The sequence below is a fragment of the Eulemur rufifrons genome, unplaced genomic scaffold, assembly GCF_041146395.1.
Source record: "Eulemur rufifrons isolate Redbay unplaced genomic scaffold, OSU_ERuf_1 scaffold_84, whole genome shotgun sequence".
Taxonomy (NCBI): domain Eukaryota; kingdom Metazoa; phylum Chordata; class Mammalia; order Primates; family Lemuridae; genus Eulemur; species Eulemur rufifrons.
This window is the reverse complement of record NW_027182866.1, coordinates 612,048-630,173: the sequence shown is the minus strand read 5'-3', so window position 1 is coordinate 630,173 and position 18,126 is coordinate 612,048. Positions and strand designations below refer to the sequence as shown.

General features: G+C 55.7%; 1 protein-coding gene across 5 annotated transcripts in view; it reads left to right on the top strand.

Moving 5' to 3' along the window:
* Positions 1-12,168, top strand: part of GNB1 (G protein subunit beta 1) — a 77,556-nt gene extending 65,388 nt beyond the window's left edge. For all 5 annotated transcript variants that reach the window (XM_069464727.1, XM_069464725.1, XM_069464723.1 and 2 more), the window contains 5 exons: positions 5,839-5,905; positions 8,296-8,497; positions 9,244-9,460; positions 10,922-11,037; positions 11,277-12,168. In XM_069464727.1, the coding sequence (XP_069320828.1) occupies positions 5,839-5,905; positions 8,296-8,497; positions 9,244-9,460; positions 10,922-11,028 (593 nt within the window). In that variant the 3' untranslated portion in view covers positions 11,029-11,037; positions 11,277-12,168. The remainder of the gene's footprint in view (positions 1-5,838; positions 5,906-8,295; positions 8,498-9,243; positions 9,461-10,921; positions 11,038-11,276) is intronic.
* The last annotated feature ends 5,958 nt before the right edge of the window (positions 12,169-18,126 follow it).

Genomic DNA, 18,126 nt, shown 5'->3' with positions numbered 1-18,126 from the left:
TTGTGCTTTGGCATCTTGATTCTGTAAGTTTTGTCTTTCACCAAATTTGGGGACTTCTAGGTCATGTGTCCAAGCACAGTCTGTGCCCCGTGGTGCCCTGTCACGGGCTCCAGGACACACGTGGCCAGGCTGCATTCCTCTCACACTTAATTAAGGTGTGTTCATTTTTATTTTCATTCAGTCTCTGAGTGTTCAGATTTTTTTATGCCACATACTCTTTTTTGCAGTTTTAGAATTTCTATTTGCTTTTATTTAAAAATGGTTTTCATTTTCCTGCTGAGATTTCCTTTGTAGTCTGTGAGCAGAGTTATAATAGCTATCTTTTAAATTCGTGTCTGCTGTCCAGCATCTAATCTTCTCGAAGTTGGTCCTTGTGGATCTTTTCTCTTGAATCTGGGTGATACTTTGTTATTTCTTAGTACGTGCAGTAATTTCAGATTGTGTCCTGGATGTTACGAACGTCACGTTGCAGAGACTTGCGCTCTGCCGCACTCTGCGGAGGTGCCGGCGTTGGTTTTCCCGGCCATCCTGTGGGCGCAGCAGAACCTCGCTCTGCACTTGCAGCGTGGCCAGGCTGCGTGGGGTCTGTCCTCTGCCTGTGACCTCGAGTGTCCACTGTGGGCAGTGTGTGCGTCATTTAGGCTCCCCTTCTGTGGCTTCCTTCTTTCTAGGGTTTATCCTCTCACTTTCTGGCTGTGGTTGCCCAGAACTCTGTCCACTGGCTCCGGGAGACTGTTGGTTCCAGTCTTCCGTCTGGGGTTTGGCCCACGGGAGTCACGGATGAGCCCGCACTCGGGAAGAGCACGGTACAGACTCGCCCAAGCCTCTTCTCTTCCCAGTGTAGACTCCCGTCCCCCGTCTGCGTGTTTCCAGCGCCTTTAGATGTTGGCTGTTGTGCTTTGCCAGCACTCCTGGCTCTTCTCCGTGGAAAGGCTGCTCTGTGCCCGGGAGCAGGCTGGGCTGCCGCGCGGGCCCTGGGAGCCGCCGGCGCTGTTGGGTGCGGCAGGCTTGGTGTGTGTATCGCACTTTAGTAGGAATTGTGCTTCGTGCTGGCAGCCTCTGCTGATGCCAGTCAGACTTAGTGTATGTATTTCAGTTTTTATATAAAGGTTGTTGGATTTGTTAATACAGACTGTGTGTGTTGAAACAAACAAGAACAAGCCAAAAGTAAAGCCCACAAGAAAACAAAAACCTGATATTAGGAGGAATATTTTTAAAAGTTTTGTTTCCTTCATATTTCATGACATTTTACTTCTAAAGAGTGTTATTTTTGTAAACATTTGGCCTCTTAAGAGTATTTGTGACTTTCTTCAGGCATGGGTTTTATTTTTCAGCTTCACATCAATAGAGGTTAAAATTTGATACACCTCAGATAGTATCTCACTGCAGTAAGGGACAAAGGTGTGACCAGTCAGCGGGGGACACATTTGAGGATTTGCCTGTCTCTGCCTTGTCACACACCTTTCAAGGACCCCTTGATTAGTGTCTTTCGCTTGTGCCATCTTCTCTCCGGCTTGCATGTTTGGCCTCGAAGTTCAGAATTGTGTGTGAAGCTGTGGGTGCAGAGCCTTAGAAACTCAGGTGCACAGAAAACACTTTTTAGTGATTTTCCCGGCAAGTTTACCAAACCCTCACTAGTCGTCGAGGGGTGTGATGGCAGGAATCATTTGCAGTCAGCTGCGGGAACGAGGCTCTTGGTCACCAGTTGTGTTGTGATTGTTTTCCTGAAACGTGAGGCCCATCTGATGGGGCGCAGAACCTCCTACTCTAGAGTCTGCTGGCCAGGCTTCGGAGACTGCGCCTGTCAGAGAAACATCAGACGGGCTTTCTGTCTTGTTGTTTTGCCGAAGGTTCTGTCTTAACAAAATAAAAGATGCCGTCTGGAAATAGTGAACTGAATAAATTTGCAGTGATTGGGATGGAATGTTCATTATCATTATTATTTAAAAATTGCAGATAGACTAAACTTTCCAAGTTCTGTTTTGGTGAAAATTTGAAAAATTATTAATTCTTTAAAACCTCATTTCTGGCTATCTGTCCCTGTCTCACCGCTTATTCTCAAAGCAGATCCCTGGAGGTTGACACTGTTTTTAGAAGCTTGTTCTTTCCAAAAACTGTCCGGACAAGCGCAGACACGTTTGCCCTGGCTGATGGCCTTCTGGTCGAGATGGCCATGACACGTGAGCGTTTTGACCGGAAGTTTCGCCAGAGGTCTTCCTGGTACCGCGTGGCATGGTCGTCAGTGACAGCTCTTCGCTCTGTGAAAGCCACCGTGGAGACTAAAACTTGGTTTTTTAGGCATAGTTTCTTCATACAGCAGCACATTTTGTATATTCATGAAAGCACAGTGGAGTTTCTTCTGGCAGGCTCTAGGGACCGCGGGTGTAGAGGGAAGATGTTGTCTCCCCGCAAAACCCACTGCGGGATTCACAACCGGGCAGTTAGTGAAATGTGACTTGCTTTGGGCTTTTTGTTGTCCGTCCTGGCATCTCAGCTTCCGCTGGTTCGCTTCACAGTCGCGGACTGCTGTGCGGGGCAGGGCTGCCTGCCCAGCCGTGGAGCCTCCTGCACACTCCTGGTGTCCCCTGTGTCACCCTCGGAGCCTCCTTTGTCCTGCCGGCTTAGCAGCCCCAGCAGTGAAGGAGTCTCCCTGGCCAGAGTGGCTCCCACTCCCGCCTGGGACCCTGAGATTCTGATGGAGCCCAGGCGTTTTGCAGGGCTGAGGAGCTCTGAGCGCCCAGAGCCCAAGCCTGGTCATCTCTGATTTCTTCGCACCGTTGACCGGTTTCCACAGTGTCCGTGCTGCTCCCTGGGGCAGAGTCTCCTCCTTCCCCCACCCGGGCCCAACCTGCCAAGATGGGTGTTCTGCAGGGTGCAGGCGGGAGGACTGAAACTGTCCATGTGTGTTCGTTGTAGACATTTTGGAAACAAACTTTGAATTATCTTCTTTTATGTTTTTAACCAGTAATCCCACCCAGAGCTACAATGTTATCTTTAAGAACTGTGGAAAATTCTATTGAGTGCTACACTCATTTTCCCTGTTGTTGGACAATTAGGCAGTTTCCAGTTTTTCGCTATTTATTATAAACATCGCTGCAGTGAACCCCATACTTGTAGGTAAATGGTTTTTCAAGCCCAGAATTATGTTCTTGGGATGAGTTGCTTTAGCGGGTGGCACTTGGTCACACTTTTCTGTACGTTGTTCCTGGCTTCGCTCTCGTGGGGCCAGCGGCCGCACTTGGTGAGGAAGGGCGTGTGCCTGTTTCCTAGACACCCCTCGCTGTGTCCTCGAGGCACCTAGGCTGGCACCACAAGCCGCCGCCTCTGTGCTGGACGCTGCAGCTTTGTGGCTGCTGCGGTGGTCTCAGTGAGACCTGCGCTCGCCGCGTGGGGCCAGGCCACTGCGCAGGCCCCAGGCCGAGCTCCAGCCTGTCCCCGGGGCACACGTTGACGCCATCGTGCCCGTGAACCTCCACACTTGGTGCCACTTCTCTTCAGGGTGTTTCTCCGCCCCTCACAGGCCCCCCCAGCAGGGGAGGAGAGAGCGTGTTCTCACCTCAAGTATCCCCCCGCCCACACACACCCCGCGGAATTTGTTCAGTCTTCGGTAACAGCAGAAATAGTAGCTGCCTCCATTTACTGAGAACAGTAACGTGCACAGACAGCTCTGCTCCTCCCGGCAGCTGTCGGAACTGATCCCCGCTCCGCTCGGGAGACGGGAGCTCTGGAAGAACCGCAGGAGCTTTCCCTGCCAGCCATGCGGAGCACAGCGGTTTCTGCTTCGACTCTTTGATCTCTGCCACTCTCGGCAGAGGCCCCGGGAGGCTTTCCCGGCAGAAGGCGGCGAGCCTGGTCTGAGCCTGGTCTCTGCACACCTGGCGTCCTCGCCGCCTCCCTCCCTGAGCACAGGCCCTGCCCAGCAGCGCGGCTGTCCCCGCCCGCCGTGCCGGCTCAGGCACTCAGACCCCTGCAGCTGGGCGAAACCGTCCAACACGAGGCCTGTTTCGTACCTACGTGTGGAACATCTTGTGTCGTTTATTGAATCCTGTCCTGAAAGTGGAAAACGGTGGTTGTGTGGTCCTCAGTAGGGTTTCTACTAAATGCCTCTCATTTTCAGACCATCGAAAAGCAAGAGGCCGTCAGCTGGGAGCACGTGCGGTCTGTAAACGTGGTGCTTTCCCTGTCCCGCGCAGTCCCGCCAGCGCCACTTGTCCAGTGCTGCGTCAGTGCTCAGGCGCTGCGGTGTTAGAGTTCAGCCTCTGGTCCTTGGGGTACGGAGCTTACGGACTATGGGGGCTCCACTGTGGCCTGCACAAGGTGACACGGTCATCTTTGAAGTTGTGTGTCTTTCATGCAGCAAACCTGAGAGTATCCTCCTTCCTGCCGCCTGTGCTGTGTCAGATGGGACAAGCGCGGTGGGGCTGGGTGCGTGGTCACCACACAGGGCAGCGGAGCCCAGGGGTGACTTCCAGAGGTGCCAGGCTGGCCTGAAGCAGGGGTGACAAGTGCAGGGACCCGGACCCTCTGAGGAGCAGGGGGGCCGCCTGGGGTGCTGAGCGCTCCTCCGCGCGGGGCTTTGGGTCACCCGTGGTGACTGGCATCCCTGTGGGTGTGGCCTCCAGGAGGAATCTGGCTGCGTGTCCTTTTCTAGGTACATAGTTAGTGTTCTGGAATCCATCGTCTCTACGTGTTTTTCTTTGGGAGCCAGTTTCATGAAGCTTGTTAGGCCAGTGCTTTGATCCCTGTGCTCTCACACCTCCATATCACAGCCCTCAGTGTCGCACGGCCCCTGGGCGTGCTGGGAGGAGGCGTTTCGGTGAGCACTGCTCTAAACACTTCCTCCTCGAGGCCTGCCAGGGCCGGTCTGGCACCTGCCCTGGGCAGACGCGGGTTTGCTGACCCTGTACTTTAGTCCTCACGGTAAGTTCCAGAGCCGTGGTCAGCGCACAGAAGTGCAAAATAACGGTAAACAGGTTATGAACATGAAATCTTAGGAGTGGGTACTGCAGAACCTTTTGCTTTTGCCGTTCCTCATTCCACGATGTTTAGGGTGGGGCGTCTTGGTGTGTCCCTGCCGTGTCCCCAGCCCTGCAACCCCACTGTCTGGCTTCCGCCAGGGCCCTCCCTGTGGGAGCAGGTGGGGTGCTCAGGGACTCAGCCCTGCTCCCACACAGATTTGCATGTCACGGACCCCCTGCTGTCCCTGAGCAACAGACCCCCCACACGTGCTCGTCACTGCCCCACCCCCACCGGACATCCACGGGACCCCTGCGGTGCAGCTGGACTCGTCCTCCAGCCCGTCACCCTCGTCAGCCCTTCCGTGACCTGCGCGTCCTTGTCACCCTCCTGAGACCCCCGCGTCCCGTGGTCTCGGGAGGCCCCTTGCCTTGCCTGTCCCTTTCCTTCCCTCGCACTCGCTTTCCTCCTGAAGTGATCTTCCTTCTCTGCCCACGGGAGCGTGAGGTTGGCAGAGCAGGAAGCGCCCCTCTGCCCACGGGTGTGTCCTAGTCCCCAGAGTGCCGCCCGCCAGGCCCTGGGACCAGGTCCTGCCGAGTGTGCGAGTGAGCCGCCAGCGCGGAGCGGGAGGGGCCCCAGGCGTCCGTGTGTTGACAGAGAAGCACACGCGAGTGGCGTGTGTCTGTCTCATGGGCAGTGCTGTCCCGACCTGCCTTTCCTCGTCCTGGTGTCACTCCTGCCAGCAGGGCGCGTGGCCTGCTGCTGCGTTTATTCCCCGCCGTGCACGGACCCCCGGCCCCCGTGCTGCCGGCGCTCTGCAGTCACAGGGCTGGGGGACCGGCCCGCTGGGTGTGAATCGTCTCTGCGTCTGCTCTCTGCCAGGTTACTTGTCCTGCTGCCGATTCCTGGATGACAATCAGATCGTCACCAGCTCTGGAGACACCACATGGTGAGTACCTGAGCCAGGGCAGGCGGTGGCTTCTGTCACTCCCATTACATCTAGACATACTGGAAGTAAGATTCTTTTTTTGAGACAGAGTCTCGCTTTGTTGCCCGGGCTAGAGTGAGTGCCATGGCGTCAGCCTCTCTCACAGCAACCTCAACCTCCTGGGCTTAAGCGATCCTCCTGCCTCAGCCTCCAGAGTAGCTGGGATTACAGGCATGTGCCACTATGCCCGGCTAATTTTTTCTATATATATTTTAGTTGGCCAGATAATTTCTTTCTATTTTTAGTAGAGACGGGGTCTCGCTCTTGCTCAGGCTGGTCGCGAACTCCTGACCTTGAGCGATCCTCCCGCCTCGGCCTCCCAGAGTGCTAGGATTACAGGCGTGAGCCACCGCGCCCGGCCGGAAGTAAGATTCTTTTTTTTTTTTTTTTTTTTTTTTTTGAGACAGAGTCTCGCTTTGTTGCCCAGGCTAGAGTGAGTGCCGTGGCGTCAGCCTAGCTCACAGCAACCTCAAACTCCTGGACTTAAGCGATCCTACTGCCTCAGCCTCCCGAGTAGCTGGGACTACAGGCAAGCGCCACCATGCCCGGCTAATTTTTTGTATATATATATATTTTAGTTGTCCATATAATTTCTTTCTATTTTTAGTAGAGACGGGGTCTCACTCTTGCTCAGGCTGGTCTTGAACTCCTGACCTTGAGCGATCCACCCGCCTCGGCCTCCCAGAGTGCTAGGATTACAGGCGTGAGCCACCACGCCCGGCCGGAAGTAAGATTCTTGACATGAATTGGGCTGTCTTAAATTTGAAATGGCCTTAAGATTTAAAACACGTGCCTATAAAAGACTTAGTGTGGGGGGGAAAAAAGACTTAAAACACAAAGTGGGGATGAGTGACTGGGTTATACTGTTTGTGGATGTACAGAGTTTAGTTTTGAGCAGCTGAGTGAAACACAGGTAATTAAGCTGCAGTTGTGCGTGAGGTACCTGCTCTGCTCTGCTCTGCTCTTTGCTTTTCTCCGTATATTTTTACCTGCTTAGGTGATGTTTTGTAGTCCTTTGGGGGACTTGGGTGGGCTTTAGCTGTCCCTTTGTGATAGTGCCGTCTCGTATGAATGGTAAGTGCAGCTTAAAAACAGCAGATGTCACAGTTCAAGTGACTCCTTAATAAAGTTCTTGTCTTACTGGTAGGTGGAAGCCTACTTCAATAAGCTCTAAAATTTCTTCATTTGTGGTGTCAAAGCACATAAATTAAATGACTAGATAGTTACTTAACAAGAGTCATTTTAGACTTAAACTGTCCTTGTGGGCTTTTCTAGTCGCCTTAGGCATGATTTAGTGCCAGGGTCGGCCCGGCTGCCCAGCTGTGACAGACGCCAGCCGCGTGGTCATCAGGGGTTCACTGAAATGTGGCCCGTCCCCAGCTGGTGAGCAGGGGGTGCATGATACTGTAAGATGTTTATAGAAGATTTATAGTCTAGGCTGTCAATCTTGGGAAGACAGCCTAGAAATTTTTTATTAGAAGATATTTTTAAAGCACTTTCATTCATTAATCGTTTTTCTCAGACTTTTTTACGTCCTCTCTGCGTCCCTCAGGCCCTAGAGAGGAGACACCCTGTGCAGCTTATGTTAAAATCAGCTGACTGGGTTTGCGCCTCCCGCCCAGCCCGGCTCCCCGCTGAGGCTTACAGGAGCGGCGGTTTCCAGTTCTGGGGGGTGAAGCGCAGGAACCACAGCTGGGCCGGTGGCTTCAGAGCCTGCCTCACACAGCCAGGCTGCGGGCAGGGCGCTGTCCAGGTCTCTGCTTCGCACAGCCCGTTACGCAGAAACGCGATGGAGTACCACGCGTGGCAGTTAAGAACTTATCTGGTCTCCTATTTGTGACCCCAAGAAAGGGCATTAGGACCTCAGGTTTGCTCTGAGCCATTTGTTCACCTGGCATTGCTGTCTGATGCCTTTGCTCAGACCCCTGGGAGGGGGGAGGGGGAGGGGGCTGGCACCGTGAGACCCCACAGGGCATGGAGTCTGCCCCACTGGCCAGGGCCTTCCAGGAGCTCCTTGCTGCCCCTCCCAAAGCCCCTCTGTGACCCCAGGTGTGCAGCGCAGCCTCCAGTGTCTCTGCTGTGACAGTCACACCAGGCCCCTGTGCTGCCGTCAGTGGCCATGGGGTCCCAGTCACTCTGGAGCCGGCCCGTGTGTCATCTGTGTGGTTTTTGTTTGCCTTGTTTCGCTTCCAGTGAAAGTCACATTACAAAATTTAAATTTGTTTGTTAAAAAATTAAATTTCTTAAGTCAGAGTGCAGAGGTTTACTGTGGTCCTAGGTGGTTTGGGGGACAGTTTGTCTCGGGACCAGTGGGAGAGCGTGAGGCTGACGCCCGTTGTCCTTTGCTCCAGTGCCCTGTGGGACATCGAGACCGGCCAGCAGACGACCACGTTCACGGGACACACTGGAGACGTCATGAGCCTTTCTCTCGCTCCCGACGCCAGGCTGTTTGTCTCTGGTGCTTGCGATGCTTCAGCCAAACTCTGGGACGTGCGAGAAGGGATGTGCCGGCAGACCTTCACCGGCCACGAGTCTGACATCAACGCCATCTGTGTGAGCTGGGGGAAGGCGCGGGGCGGGGCTCCACCGGCGCTGCGAGTGGTTTACATTGCTAAGTGTCACACTGGTTTCCGGATTAGATGTCCTCCCTCTTCTCTGCGTGCAAATACAATCTGATTTACAGACGGGTACACAGAAAACCGCACTGGGATCTGCTGTGACCTTCAGCAGCCAGCTGGCTCTGTGCTGCCCCCTGGTCTCACAGATGCCCATGAGGTGTCCGTGTGTGCCCGGCCCTGTCCCACCCCTCGGGGTGACCAGTCATTGGAGCTTACCTCTAGCTGGAGACAGTAAACTCACACAGGCCACCACGCCAGGTCAGGGTGCAGCCGGCCCAAGATGCCTCCCTCGGCTCTCGCACCCGGAGGGCAGGCGGTGTTCAGCCCCCGCCTCGCGATGGAAGGGGCGCGTGTCTGGCCATGGGGGCAGAGCGCTGCTGCGCTGCTGACCGGTGGTCAACTCTCCTCACCATGAGACTAGCCCTGCCCGCCGGCAGCCAGAGACACACGCTGGTCAGTGACGGCACGTCCCCACTGTCCTGTTGGAATAAAATCTCTTCACTGGAGATGTCGACCGCAGGGTCAGGCCACAGTGTCGTGAGCGTCCCCAGCGCAAGGCCCGTCCGGTCCCGGGTGGGTCCCTGCTCTCGCTGATCTGTGCCGGCCGTTGGGCAGCCCTGCCGTTGGGCAGCCCGTCTGCAGTGTTTCTTCTCGAGCAGTCACATGCCTCTCTCTTTCCAGTTCTTTCCAAATGGTAACGCGTTTGCCACCGGCTCGGATGATGCCACCTGCAGGCTGTTCGACCTTCGTGCAGACCAGGAGCTCATGACTTACTCCCATGACAACATCATCTGCGGGATCACCTCCGTCTCCTTCTCCAAGAGCGGGCGCCTCCTCCTCGCTGGGTACGACGACTTCAACTGCAACGTCTGGGACGCGCTCAAAGCTGACAGGGCAGGTAGGTGGCTGGGGGGCCTTTCCGTGTCTCCTGGGTGCTCAGGTAGCATCGTAGGGTGGGCCTGACGTGCGCCAGCTGCCGTGTCGTAGCTTCTGGCGGGCAGGCTGTGGTGTGGCGCGGCAGAAGTGAGGGTCACCGGCCGGCTGTCCCAGCTCTGGCCCTTCAGGCGAGTGGACTCCGTGGGGCCCCGGCAGCTCTGCCCACGCGCTGTGAGGGGGACGTGGGAGGCACCGTGGGCAGGAGACGACCCAGCCGCTCAGTCCTCCGAGGCCAAGGGGCAAAGTGAGGGAGCCCGTTGAGCACAGGTGGGACAGGGGTGTCCCAGGGACCGTTCAGTTCAGTTTATAGCCGGAATTTTGTGTATCAAGAGCTAGTGTGTTATTATCAAGTATATGAAAGCACAAATTATAGAAAAGGTGAGAACTTTCCTATTAAAAGTGGACATTTGGGCATTTGAATTGGAAAATGGTGACACTTTTGGAATCTTTCAACTTTGTCCATCTCAGCGCGTCGGGGTGGAGGAAGGGAGCGGGGCTCCGGGCCTCGCGGCCTCACCGTGGCTTCCTGCTTCTGGGTGGGTGCTGCTCCCACCTCTTGGGCAAACGTCTCCCTTTTTCTCCCCGGCCTGAGTGGGCCCAGTCGGAGCTGTTTCTGAGCAAGTCCCTCAGTCCCTGTGCCGCTGAGGGCCGGGCAGCCAGCCCAGCCTTCGCAGAGGACACCCGGGGCCTGTGCCCCGCTGTGCCCCGGTGCTGTGCAGGTGGCAGAGCTCGTCTGACACGAGCCTGTGGATCCCTGTGGGAGCAAGTGGCTCGTTCTGGCCCTGGGAGCCGTCCCCACCAGGACCGTGCAGCGTCCACAGGAGGCTCCGCTCGGTGCCGGGGTGCCTGGGTGCCGGCCCCGGTGGTCGCTCAGCTGCTGAGCCTTCTCCGGCAGGCGCTGGTGGTCACGGGCCACGGGAGGCAGCCCACACCCACACATTCTCATGGTGTATTGTTGCTTTGAGATTGGGGTGGTTCTGATACTTTTTGATGGTGGTTTTTGCTTCATTTTTTAAGCTTCTTAAGTGAGTGCTGAGAAGTCAGCGCAAGAGGCTCTCAGTGTTACGTGTGTGTGTGTGCCTTTGAATGAGGGATTCTTCATGTCATCCTACTGCCTTTTTTTTCTCTTTTCAAATCAACTTACCTTTAAGCCGACCTAAGAACAGGCTCCTGAGCGTCTGTGCGCTTCCCGTGCTGTGGGCCGCCTCCAGGGAAGCAGCGTGTGGGTCTCTGCCCCTTGGCAGGGTCAGCCGTGCGCTTCCGCCCAGCGTCCACGCGCCAGCCAGCACGCCGCCTCCCCTTCCTGCCCGGGAGGGTCCCGGGTCTCGTCCCTTCAGAGAGGAGCCACCCTGCCCTGTCTCGGGGTCACGGAGGGGTGAGGCCCCTCTGGGCTGCAGAGTGACTGTGCTGTGATTGTGCCCAGGTGTCTTGGCTGGACACGACAACCGCGTCAGCTGCCTGGGAGTGACTGACGACGGCATGGCTGTGGCGACAGGGTCCTGGGACAGCTTCCTGAAGATCTGGAACTAACACCAGGAGGTAAGGACCCCACGTGCCCCCGAGTGGAGCTGTGTGTTTCCCACGGCAGCATGGAGTCGGGGTTCGTGGTGGTGGCACTAGGGGGGCTGACGCGGTAAAGGCCGACAGTCACGGAGTCGGAAGCCAGGTGCCCTCAGCTGCAGAGGCTGGTGCGGCAGTGACAAGAGCAGTGACAGCAACTGTCCATCCGCATTTAGATGTTGTTTCTTCTTGCATTTATCTAAACCTGTCTGCAGCAGCATGTGGACGCTGCGGAGACTGGAAGACCATTCCACCCTTGACGTTGCCGTGAGAGCGCACCCATCCAGCCGCACTAACGTGGACCCTGCACCCCCTCCGAACTTCAAAAGGGCAAGATCTTTTCCTTCACTTATTGCTGAAACCAAGAGCACAATTCCCGTTAAGAGAAGGATCTCTGTGCTGTAAACTAAAACAAATTGTGCATTCCTTCCGGGGCCATCGTCTTCGTTTTCTTTTTTGTCTTGAAAGAATTTTAAGAGGAAATACTATAATAAACATGTTAACCAGAAGGTAACCTCTCCGCTAGCTTATCTGAAGTTTAGACCAGTGATCCTGTGGGTGACATTCACGCAAAACAAGTCGAGGACTTTATCTTGTAATAGTCCCTAAATTTCAAGTCGTTTGTGATGGGATTTTGGAAGCATTCGTATTTCCTTTTTTAAATATATTCCTTTATGTTCGTAGTGAAACAGAACCAGAGTCTAGGGCAGCCTCTCTGACATTGTCACTCATGTAAATTCAGTCCCTGGGTTTTTTTTTGTTTTTTTTCATTTTCTGTCTATGTCGCGATGATTGTCACACACACAAACATGGCACAGCAAAGAACGTGTTGAGAAGGGACGTGACCAAGCACATGCTGTGTGATCAGAGAGCCCTCACCTGTTCTGAACAGCGAACTCAGACCCGCACCCACTTCCCTCCCGCCCAGCCTCTCTGCCTTCTCAGTTAGTTTTCATCTCACCTGGGGTTTCCTCGTGCAGTTGGAGGGAAGTTCATGACAGCCTGACACTACCCGCCCTGCCCCCAACTATCAGGAACCTGTTTTAAGAGAGATGCCTGTCCTGTGCTCGGATAGTCAGTCGGTTATTTGTGTATGAAACAATGTACAAATCAATGTTTTGAAAATAATGATCTCAGACTTTCTAAGTTAAATTTTAAAAAAATTTGATTGTTTGCCATATTGGGTGGGTTTACTCTTAGATTCGCATGCTGTAGAAATGCTCAAAAGTGCATATAGGACTCAGTCCTTAGATGTTCTTTTTCTTTTAAGAAATAACCTCTTAAAGTGTAACCATTGCAGCTCTATCCACTTCTTGTTGCTGCTCTGCACACATATCGGAAGCAGTACAGTAAGCAGCTCTACACGCTTGAGTAGCGGGATAAGTCACTGTTTTCTTTATTTCTTTAAAAAAAAAAAACCAGTCCTGTTGCAAACGGTTGCTGTTGGATTCTGAGGGTGGGGAGGGAGCAGGGCCGAGGGCCGCCCTCCCCCCACCAGTCCCCTGGCCTCTCCCCACAGAACGAGCCTCGGATCTGAGGCAGGTCGTTTTGCCACGTGCAGATTGTCCTGGTTCCACTTCCCGTCCAGCGTCCAGCAGCAGCGTGTGGACAGCAGCGTTCTGTGGACCCCCCCCCCCGCCCTCATAGCAGCAGTAGTGGCTTCTCCATCCTGTTCTGCGACACTATACAAAACTGTGCTGTGACCGTGCGGTAGGCCTGGATCTGGCAAAGAGAATAAAAACGAAACCCTTTCTCCTTCCACCAACACCTCTGTAGAGCTCTCTGCACCCTTACCCTTTTCACCTTTTGTATTTAATTTTAAAGTCAGTGTACTGCAAGGAAGCTGGATGCAAGATAGATACTATATTAAACTGTACTGTTATTTAAGATGTAATAAAGCAGTTTGACATGAGGGACTGTGCTGTGATTACTTGCAGGTCCATTTCCGTCTGCGCCCCGCCCCCGTGCCCTGCTGCTCTGAGGTCCCACTGTCACCCACGCAGTGCTTGGGCCCACCCCCACATCACAGAATCCACGGAAGGGCCGTCGGCTCCCCTCGTAGGTCTGCAGAGCACTGAGGTCCACCTGCCACCCCCAGACCTTCCCGAGCAGGCGGCTGCTTCCCCACCCCGGGAGCTTTGCGCAAGGCGCCCGGAGAGTCTGCTGGCATCTGCCCTGCCCTCCTCCTCCTCTCAGCCTCCACCAAGCCGCTGCCCTGACTTCCTGTTTCTCCTCCCCTAAAACATCTGCGGACACGTTACTCCACACACGCTTTCCTTTGGACTAAACGGTTTTCATCTTAGTCTGGTTTTTTGTTTGTTTGTTTGTTGTGAGACAGAGTCTCACTCTGTTGCCCTGGCTAGAGTGCCGTGGTGTCAGCCTAGCTCACAGCAACCTCAAACTCCTGGGCTCAAGCAATCCTCCTGCCTCAGCCTCCCGAGTAGCTGGGACTGCAGGCATGCGCCACCATGCCCAGCTAATTTTTTCTATATATATATATATATTTAGCTGTCCAGATAATTTCTTTCTAATTTTAGTACAGAGGGGGGTCTCGCTCTTGCTCAGGCTGGTCTCGAACTCCTGAGCTCAAACAATCCACCCGCCTCAGCCTCCCAGAGTGCTAGGATTACAGGCGTGAGCCACCGTACCCGGCCTCATCTTAGTCTGAATGAAAGAACTGCATCTGGTAAAAAATGAGCATCTGCCACCAAAGTGTGGAAAAAACCTTGGACTGCATGTATTCCTAGTCTTCATGATCTAAGCTTTGCAAGATTAAAAAAGGTAGTTTTGTGCCAGGTGCAGTGGCTCACGCCTGTAATCCTAGTGCTTTGGGAGGTTGAGGTGGGAGGATGACTTGAGGCCAGGAGTTTGAGACCAGCCTGGGTAACATCGAGACCCTGTCTTCTCAAAAAATAGAAAAATTTAGCTGGGAATGGTGGCGCGAGCCTCTAGTCCCAGCTACTTGGAAGGCTGAGCTCAGGAGTTTGAGGCTGCTGTGAGCTATGATGACGCCTCTGCTCCAGCCTAGGTGACAGAGCAAGACCCTATCTCAAAAAAAAAAAAAGGAACTTTATAACTTTCATGGCCCAAATGCTGGTGCTTCTTGACAAGTAAGTGAAGAAAAGAGTGCCCTCCGTGGACAGTGTTCCGGCCTGGGAGCCCCCTTTCCTAATTGCCAGGAAAGACCAGAGCAGCGGGGAGGGTGGCACTTGGGGCTGGGTGCCCCCTTCACTGCTCCAGGTGGGGTGCTGGGGACCCCAGTTAGCCGCAGGTCTTTCCTGTCCTGGCTTTTGGGTGCGTGTCTGATGGGACCAACAGTGCCCGCCTGCCACCTCTTCCAGGGACCTTCCAGGGACCTGCTCCTGCGGGTGTCCCGGGCTGCCTCGGGCTGCCAGGTGAGAGTGATTGGCAGGCTGAGCGGGTGGGTGTGCCTTGCTCCATCCTCCTCTCCCACTTCTCCCTGAAATAAATCTGTTCTTAATAGACACGCAAGTTCTTTGCAAGCTTTAACCCTGCCAGCTGTCTTGCGAAACCCCTATAAAATGCCAGAGAGCACCTGAGGTCCCTCCATGCTGGCAGCCCCCAGGCCCTGGGAGGGGATCCCGAGTCTAGAGGCAGGGCCTCGGCCTGCAGTGGCCCACTCTGCACCCTCACTGCAGCCTGGCGTGTGGCACTTGGGGCGCTGCCCCACCCTTGGCTTCCCCTCAGCCTGGGCCCCTCCCTGGGCATCCCGGCGGCCGCTGTCCCCTTAGCAAAACAGGCACTCACAGTGGGTGCCAAATAGGTGCATTTGGAGCACACGGGCTAGGGCAGTGTGGAAAAGATAGCTGCACACAGGCGGAATTCCCAAAGCAACACAAAACTCAAGTTTCCGCAGACTGCATTAACCCGAGATGGCGGCAGGAGCCATCACCCTGGCACCTGCACAGCACGGGGGCCCTGGGAAGCACAGTCCCAGCTCCTTCCTCGCGTCCAAGTCACCATGCCTGCCCCGCCTATGGAGGCACACCTGTCGCAGGTGCCCACAGGTCGTGGACTGCCACCCGCCCCGCTGCAGGCGGCTCCCCTCCATTGGCCTCCAGCGCGTGACCTGCACGTCCACGGTGCAGCCCCTGTGCTGTGTCCCCCGAACAGCCAGGTCCTCCTCGGGCGTCCCACGCAGCGCACGCGAAACCGGGACGCGGCCACGCCCCCGCAGAGTCCAGCCGGCCTGGGTGGGCGGGGCGATGGGGGCCGAGGGGCCCCACTGTTCCTTACCTCTCACCCGGCTACCTCTGCCCTGCCTCAGACCTCCCCGGCCCCTCCCCGCCCCACTCGCCAACCCCCCCCCCCCACCGCCTTTTCTTTTTCTTGAGACAGAGTCTCACTCTGTTGCCTGGGCTAGAGTGCCATGGCATCAGCCTAGCTCGCATCAGCCTAGCTCACAGCAACCTCAACTCCTGGGCTCAAGCGATCCTTCTGCCTCAGGCTCCCGAGTAGCTGGGACTTACTGGCACGCGCCACCATGCCTGGCTAATTTTTTCTATATATATTTTTAGTTGTCCAGATAATTTCTATTTTTTTAGTAGAGACGGGGTCTCGCTCTTGCTCTGGCTGGTCTCGAACTCCTGACCTCGAGCTATCCTCCCCCCTCGGCCTCCCAGAGTGCTAGGATTATAGGTGTGACCACCGCACCCGGCCTCGGTCCCACTTCTTGCTTGCTGGGCGACCTTGGGCAAGTTACTAGGCAAGGATCTTGTGAGAATGCAGTGAGTCCCCACGTGTGCCAGGTGACTACTCCAGTGAGCCCATTTTGCCATCAATGACCTCTACCCCCACCCCCTCCCTAGCCTCAGGGCCCCACACCTGCTGCTCCCTCTGCCGGAGGGAGGGATGCTTGTCACCCCTGTTCAAAGCTGTACCCCAACTCCTCTGCTCTGTCTGCCCCACCAAAAGGTGAGCACCTGACAGGCTTCAGTACCCTTCTTTGCTGAATCCTCAGTTGCCTGGCATGTGGTGGGCAGAGAGAAGGGCTGTCCCGCCAAACCAGGCCCAACGGGAGACTATGGAGTGGGCAATTCCAACACTGGCCCCTGCGGGGGGGGGGGGCCCTGTTCTGTCTCTCCGGCCAGAGGCTGGGAAGCTGGGTGGTGCCTGTGCCCAGTACCGGCCCTGGAGGCTGAACAAGATGACCTCAGGATGGCTGGTGACACTCAACTCCTCCACTGGGAGCCTCAGCCTCTCCCAGCCACCCGTGGCCCAGGGGCCTGGCTGCTTCCCCTTTTGGGTGCTGGGCAACCTCCATCCACCCCGTTCACCCCAGCCAGGCCAGCTGATGCCAACTTCTCACCCCCTGGAGCTGGTAGCAGGACTCCCAAGACTTGCAATGTGCACCCCTCTGGCCGCTCTGCCCCTTGCCCCTGAAAGCCACCCCCATCATGACTGAGTCCAACTCTGGGGGCCACGGCCCCAGCTCCTCCTCCTCCCTCCGTCCCACCGTCCCACCGTGTCCCTGCTGGCACCCATTATTCTACCCTCAGGAGGCGGGGTCCAGGTTTTGGGAGGTCTGAAGTGTGAACAATAAGAGAAAATACAAAACAACCCCAAACACCAAATAACGAAGTCCACAGTGGCCTTGAGCACTGGCAGCTCTGGGGCTGGGAAAGGTCAGGGTGGGGCTGTGTCACCCACTGCAGCCCCCCAACCCTGGGCCCAGCCCAGGAGTTCGGGAGCCTTCCTTGACCCCCAGTCCCTCTGAGGCAGAACCTCCTCCTCTGTGCAGGATCTCTGGCCCATCCCCACCCCCAAGGCAGCCTTTGACCCTGCTGTTCCTGATCTAGGACTGGCCTCCCCTTTGGACCCAGCCTAGCGAAACTGCCTCTGGGAAGCTTCGGGGTGTCCAAAGGCGTCCTCCCAGCCTGGGCCTTAGTTATTGCTGCTCAGCGCTGGGGTGGGTGGCAGGTGTGAGAGCTCTTGGCCCCTGAGCCCCAGAGTCTGGGCTGGGTCTGCTCTGAGAAGTTGCACAATCGAGGTCAGCTGAAGGCAGCCACAGCCCTGCTTTCTCATCTCAGAAATGGGGAAGCGCTCTTGCTGGCGGAGGTAAGCCTGGTGGAACGGGGGGCAGGGGGCAGGCAGGGCAGGGGTTGGCTCTTCGGCCTACACGTGGTGGCCCGCCGTGCACTTTGCACACAGCAGGTGAGTGGAGACGTGGAGACAGAGCCCAGGGGTCGTCCTCCTCAGGGTGACACCCCCCTCCCCCACGCTCCTGGGCAGAAAAAGGGTTTCCATGGTTACAGAAGTTCCCGTTAGAGGGAGAACACAGGAAGGGCACTTGCTAGGTGACCTTGGGCAGATGACCGGGGGCTGGGTGCCTCTGTAGAAGCCAGTGACTACCCCGACTGTAGAAGGTTTTCTGGGGGCCTGGCCCAGTCCCAGACCCTTAGTACTGGTGTGCGCTCCGTGGCTAGTAAGTATTATTGTTATGCTAATGATCATGTCCAAAAATGCAGCTCAAGGGTTCTGTGGGTGTGGCTGGAGATCACTTTGGGGAAGTGGTTGGGTTTACAAAATAACCCATGGGGAAGTTACAGTTTAAGAAATATCCCCAAATTCCTGCCATCCTCACCCCCCTTCCCAGTCACCCTGGGTCCCCCAGCACCACCACCAAGGTTCCATACAGCCTCTCTGTGCTTTCCAGAAGACTGCCAAGCCATGTTCCCAGTCTCTGGACACAGGCCCCAGAAGTCCTGGCCCTAGAGCATCCTGACCACAGCAGGTATGCGAATGTGGGCAAAGCCTGCAGAGCAGTCCACACAAGGCTGGAGCCAGGCTATCCATGTTGGGGAGTGTAGACAAAGAATGAACCTTAGAAAACAATGGCTGGGGCCGGGTGGTGGCTCACGTCTGGAATCCCAGAACGCTGGGAGGCCAAGGTGGGAGGACCACTTGAGGTCAGGAGTTCCAGCCAGCCTGGGCAATAGCGAGGCCCTGTCTCTATTAAAAATAGAAAAAATTGGCCGGGAGTGGTGTCCAGCAGCCTGTAGTCCCAGCTACTCAGGAGGCTGAGGTAAGAGGATCACTTGAGCCCGG